Below are 6,524 nucleotides of genomic sequence, written 5' to 3' on the forward strand. Positions count from 1 at the left end.
CGGTTGAGAGGTTGATTTGGACCTGGTACCATTATGATATAACATTACTTAGCACAACAGAAAAGGCGATCCAACTGTGCAATTATTCGAGCTACCGAGCCTATTCCTTAATTCGAGCTATACCGTATAATATAATCTATAGCTATCATAACTTATTAGTTGTATATTTTCAGCTTTTGCACAAAATATTTGGAAACCAAACAGATTTTGGATGAATGACAAAGTGCAAATGTCAACAAAATACAGAGCAAATCGCAAAGCAATTAAGCAAGTAATTGTTTGCGTTGCTTCAGTAATAACGTTGTAGGATTTTGGCTCCAATTCTAGGTTAGAGAATAGGCTACTTTCTCAGTGGCGCCAAACAGTGGATCGGATTATTGTAATGCGTCGCTTGGTTATATGGTTTTGAGATCTCCAACAATTAAGACAGAGACACAAGCCAAGTAGTTTAAACTGAACAGAGTCTTGAGTTTTGTTAGTTTATTGTAGCAGAAAGGTTGCAAGATCACAAGATCAGAAGGTCGCAAGGTCTCAAGTTTGTTTAACAAATTTAGTGCGCAGATATACTTCAATCCTTAGTAGAGCTGGTGTAGACAGTTCAGTCAACTCACCGATCAGCAGGGCTTGAAGTGATCGACCCGTACAAACAATAATCCAAATGAATAAATCCTAACAGTTATACAGCAAATGATTCTACTAGTGCATCTTATTCAAATAGCATACAAAGTTTACAATTAGAAAATGGTCAAGCAGTATTTAACAAAACCTTTCTCAATTTATGCATAAGGATTAACATTGAACAGATCGCTTTACAAAATGCAGTTAATATAAACTCAAGAGAATTTCGTCTACCATATACTTTCAGGAGTAAATAAGTGCTCACTCTGCTGAACTATTGCGTTGATGTAGCAAAACACAGAGAAGCCTTGTTATTAAAAGACAAAGTGAAGAAAAAATAACTTTAAATAGTATGCCTTGGTTGAAACAAGCAGCGGATAACAATCGTTCGCTAACGTTGATATTGCATTTTTTAATATGCTGCAAAGCTTCAAAGAAATATTGCGCTACACCAATATGTACAATCACAGACAGCCAAATGTCATTTAGATGTTGAATTAACGTTTGTCATGCTATGCCAACATTTAAATGGATGATGAAGGATGCCGATTAATTCTCAGCCCACAGGATGACATAAAATTGTTTTTAACAGGAGTAAAAGTTAAAAATAGCGTTCCTGAAACAACAAAAATACAATTCTGGTTCCCTTTCATGAGTATTCCTTTGCAAATCCAGTTTCTTGTCTAAAAACTGACAGCAATTCACTATTTAAACTTGTTTTTTGGAAAGAATAAAGGATTGCTAAAATGCAATTGTTTTTGTACAATGCGATGGACCACCAAACAGGGATATGAATTCAAGTGAACGCAAGCTTTATGTCTGTAAAAGTAACGTAATAATCTACTAACACAAAGACACGGGTGGCGTTTTAGAGGTTTTCCATAGACAACAAGCATTGCTTGGTCGGCTGATACTTGACATGATATTCAAGGCGATTATAAAATTAACAACGTTTCAAGGTTAAACAAAGCATTCGTAGCAATGATAATCGTGACATGCATAAGATGATGAAATCATTACAATTGAAAACTTGCATTGCTGCAAGGATCGCAGAGCGGTCATTATAATATTATTACGAGCTCTATTCATTCACGAAGTTTCACACTACTTAAATTATTGAAATATCCGTATTTTTTTCGGTTTTCTTTCTTCTTTGAGAGTGGTTGGTTGATTTCTTGAAGCTTCCTCAAGTGAGAGCTTGATGAAATGTTTCTGATTATGTAGAAGTTACTTTCATTCCTGTTGTCGAAGAAACCTCAGCTTTGGTAGAAGTTGGACCAGATTGATTAGACACAACAGGCTTAGAAGGAGATGCTGGCTTTCTTGCAGCGTTAATTATATTTTGAAGTTGAGCCCATGTCTTGGAAAATGCGTCTGTGTAAATCAGTGGATTGATCGAACTGTTGATTGGCAACAACAAGATTGCGGACACAGCATATGCTTCTGGGGGTAGAGCCACTCCTCCAACGCTAATGAAAGTCATGATGCAGATAGGAAGCCAACAAATTACGTCAGTTACTATTAGAATTGTTACTTTTTGTTGCAGAGTCTTCGCCTGTTTGCGTTGTTGGTCCGTCCTTTGACCCTCTCCGACTGGACGTTTGGAAGTCGTGCGACGATAGATCACAACGTATGCCATTGTTATGTAAACCAAAGCAATAAAATTGAAGATGATCACCGTTGGTGACAACGTGTTGAGATCGGAATCGTCACTGGCTGTTTTATAAAACCTTGGAATACACAGACCACTTGCACTGTAGTAGCCGAAGTAACCACGTGCAATTGGTGCTTCTCCAGTAATGTCACTTTTGAAATGGTTTTCCAAAGAATACCAATCTTCATAAACGCTCTGGTCTAAAGCAAGGAGACCACGTATTATACTATAACGCTTGGCAAACTGCTTTAGAGATGAAAAATCAGCAACATCTTTAAAATAAAATCTGTTTTTTTTTATCCACATTCCAGTGATCATTGACAGAGAAAACGTTCTTAGCAAGGGAATTGTGGCTATGACAAAAGATACCACCCATATTAAAGCAATCCAGATGCCAGATAAGTAAGTGTTAACTTCTCGACTTTTGAATGGGTTTAAAATAAGATAAAGTCTATAGGAGGTTAGACAGACCAATGTAAGAACTGAAACCTCACTGGACAAGACTGTAATGACTCCAACAGCACTGCATGTGCTGCTTGTTCGCCAAGCTTTGTCACGTAAGCAATAATCTCCCGAGTATTGTCTTGTCTTTATGATGATTATGAGAAGAGCAATTCCCATGAGGAAATCAGCAACAGCAAGATTGAAAATCAATAACTTGTTTATCATCACAGAAGGAGAAGGTTTATGTGTTGGACTTTTTTGACTTGCCGATATTATAAACAACGCAGTAGTCACTATAACTGCTCCATTGCCACTCAATGCGAGAATTGCCATCATCCAAAGAAAAAACTCCAAAGCAGTTGATACGATTAAGAATTTGTTGGAAGATATGGGACTGTCACTTAAATAGAACTCTGGGCATTCATCAGACCCATCGTCACAATCGGCAATTCCATTAAGAACTTTCTCGGTTGGTACAAAAAGTTTGTCTCCTTTTACGCAGTAGAAGTGCGTGGTCTCTGGACAACCCATTTCATCCGTGGCGTTGCTGCAATCGATAGACCCATCACACACTTGATCATCGGCGATGCTGACGACAGGAAATGGTTTGTCTAAATACAAAATATTATTAGGCTATCCGTAATAGTTTTTGTTGTCGTTTACAGACCTGCGCTCGATGGTTGAAGGTTAAAAGGAAAAGGCCAAGACAGCCAATCTCCGTATCTAATTTCTGATGTTATTTTGTGTCTTGCCATGACGCATAAGTCTGGCAGTGTGTTTACGATAGGAGTGAAATTTAGCGTTTTATCGAGCATCATGCAAACGCTCTCACCTCCAGACCGTAGCCTATTGTTAAAGCAGCCACGCAAGTAGCCAATATGTAAAACAGCAGAACACTATTTTATTAGTTTTAAACGGTGTCTGTTGAGCAAACATTCTATCTAAAACGTAGGCTAATTCAAATTTTTACAAGAAAGTCCTGAAGCCTCTCCCGCATCGCATTGAAATCGTTTAGGGCAATATTTTTCATCCAGTCCGCTTTCACATTCTCGTATTCCATTGCAAATGGATCTTCCAAAAACGTATTCGATTATCCCTTCGCATTTTCGAGCTTCAACTGAATCTATCCCTCGCTTTGAAAGTCCCAATATTGTGTCCCAGTAAGAGCCAATATTGCTAAGGTTTTTCTGAGAAAAGTATAAAAATATAAGTTCAACTCTTTACGTTACATCACATAGCGAAGTAAGTACCATGCAGTGACATAAAGCACGCGGAAAACATTCGCCAGTAAGCTTCAAAGATGGTTTTCATATCCTTGAAGCATGTAATTAAAGATCCTTTAGCTTACAAAATTACATACAGTAGGTCTTGGCTACCTCTGTTCAGGGATTTTTGTACCTAATAGCCTTGACTCTATGAGAGATATAAAAATGTTACTTATCTTGATCATGACAAGAGGAGAATTGTGTAGATTGCACTCGTGGTTAGCTTAGTTTGACCGAAACAGTTTTAGCAAGACATCTGCTTGGCAGGTATAACATTATTTGCAACTTTTTAATATATAACCAGACCCGAATTGCAATAGGCTATTTGTTACTTAGATTTTATTTTATAAGTTATTGTAGAGTAGGCTACTTGTATTTGCATAAGATAGGTCTAGTTTTGGACTATAAGATTTTTAGACAGCAACACATGTTTGCCTCAGCTGTATACTATGCAGAATGTATAACTGCTTACTTTCACCAATGGAATTTCATCACAAACTTTTGGCTTCACCGAACAGTTTGCTCTGTCACTGCATTCATCTTCAAAATACAAGCATTCAACTATTCCATCACATCTGCAAATTTATTACGTGAAGCATTATGTGATGGGCTATTGGGCTATTATAATGAATTAAATCATGACAGCTATAAGCAAAAATGTAAAATAAGTTTATTAAAAATCCTACTAATTTTATTGTACACTCTAAGTTTACCAAAAATTTTAATGCGTGTCATTTGACATTCGGATGATGACGTACGAAACAAACAATTTGATCAAAAGATTTTCAATTTGAGTTTTTAGAAATTTCAATGTATTTCAGAAAACGTTTCTCTTTTTAAAATGTTTCAAAATTAATTTTTAACACAGTTTCCCCGTTGCAATAATCATTATTTGAATTATAGAATTTCACTGACACGTATCTGGACATGATAGAAGTGCATTGTGCTCAAGGAACCTAGTCAGTTTTGCACGGTACATACCTTTTTGCTCTTTTTGAATTTTTTGCTACAGCCAAAAGTTGATCAAGTTTTAAAACTTCTAAAAATTCATAAAAAGCTTTGGGAGGATCGTCGCATTGGAATAAATTAGCGGAAATGTTGGATTCGTTTTGAAATGTTTTACTGCAAAACTTTTCATCAAAATCTGAATCATCACAATCAATGTGTCCATCGCAGATTTTCTTTCTTTCTAGACATAATTTTTCTTCCGGGCAAAGTACATTGCCGATCTCACATTGCTGACAAACATCCGAGTTGTCACCATAACATACATTTGCACAAAGTAGTTGGGACTCATTGGACTGAGCAAAATTCTTATCGCAAAGACACTCATCTGAAAGATCAGGACAGTCAAAAATTCCATCACATATTTGATTTGATAAGATCATAGTGTTGTCTAAGCATCGGTCGCAAACAAACGTTCCGTTAATAAAACAAATGTCTGATTTGTCGTCACAAAGCGGTATATCATCGTTTAAACTCCATTGTGGTATGACGCAATAACGCTTTTGATGGGTACCCGCAGAGTTCCTAAAGCATTTGAATCCAGCCATAGCAGTAATATCGTCTGTGTTGTTTGGACAATTTACCACGCCATCGCAAGAATACTCCCAATGTATACATTTCTGATCGGGGTCGTTTGGACATCGAAACATCTTTGACTCATTGCATTTTTCGATTTCGTCGCTACAATCGCCACACTGATCTATTCCATCACACAGGAATGATTCTGGAATGCATCGTTTATTGTTGTCACATCTCACTTCACCCGGTTTGCATTCTTCTCCCAAAAAAAGTGGATCTTCATCACTTCCGTCAGGACAATCAACAATATTATTTCCGCGCCAAGATCTTGGAATGCATCTTCCGGAATTGTTGCATCTAAATTCCAAGTTCTCATGGCATACCAACGTGGTTCGCTCATCTAGACCGCTTTTGCAATCGTGGTATTTATCCATAACGCGATATCTTGGAATACAACGTTTAGATTCGCAGCGAAACTCAGTCTCATCAAAACATTCACTCAAAACCTCCTTTTCGTCTAAACCAGACTCTGGGCAGTCTATATATCTGTCGTTCACCCATTCACGCGGAATACATCGCTGTGAATTGTTGTTGTTGTCACCACTACAAGAAAATTCATTGGTTAGGCAAAAAGGCAGGGGAGCTTCTTCGTCTGACCCATCTTGAACCGAACTGATACCACAATCAGTTCTTTTATCCATCACCCCTCTTCTTTGTATGCAGCGTTTGCTTTTCGGGCACAAAAATTCTGCGACAAAAATATTTATTTCTTACAATTACAAGGTGCTTTGGTTCTGAAATTGATATTAAAAAATTGACTTTAACCACATTTCTGTATCAAGCGGTTTAATACCAGAGGTCTTAGAATGTACAGTTGTATCTTAAAATCAGGGAAGTTCAAATTGAAACCCTCCTCTTTCTAAGAGAAATTCTACGGCAGTAACGACATTGGATCTCAATCGCATGTTTGCTTGCTGTTTTTATATTAACTTCCAAATAATATAGGTATGTTTAATTGT

At 37.2% G+C, this 6,524-nt stretch overlaps 1 protein-coding gene across 1 annotated transcript; it reads right to left on the reverse strand.

Moving 5' to 3' along the window:
- Positions 1-480: 480 nt before the first annotated feature.
- LOC145766686 (uncharacterized) lies at positions 481-6,206 on the reverse strand. Its single transcript, XM_082578395.1, has 4 exons — positions 4,963-6,206; positions 4,454-4,556; positions 3,687-3,903; positions 481-3,327 (listed from the first exon to the last, which is right to left on the reverse strand). Exons 1-4 carry the CDS (start codon positions 6,204-6,206, stop codon positions 1,835-1,837), a joined length of 3,057 nt encoding a protein of 1,018 aa, XP_082434521.1. The 3' UTR covers positions 481-1,834.
- Between the last annotated feature and the right edge of the window lie 318 nt (positions 6,207-6,524).

Source organism: Aplidium turbinatum, chromosome 3 (genome assembly GCF_918807975.1).
Source record: "Aplidium turbinatum chromosome 3, kaAplTurb1.1, whole genome shotgun sequence".
Taxonomy (NCBI): Eukaryota; Metazoa; Chordata; class Ascidiacea; order Aplousobranchia; family Polyclinidae; genus Aplidium; species Aplidium turbinatum.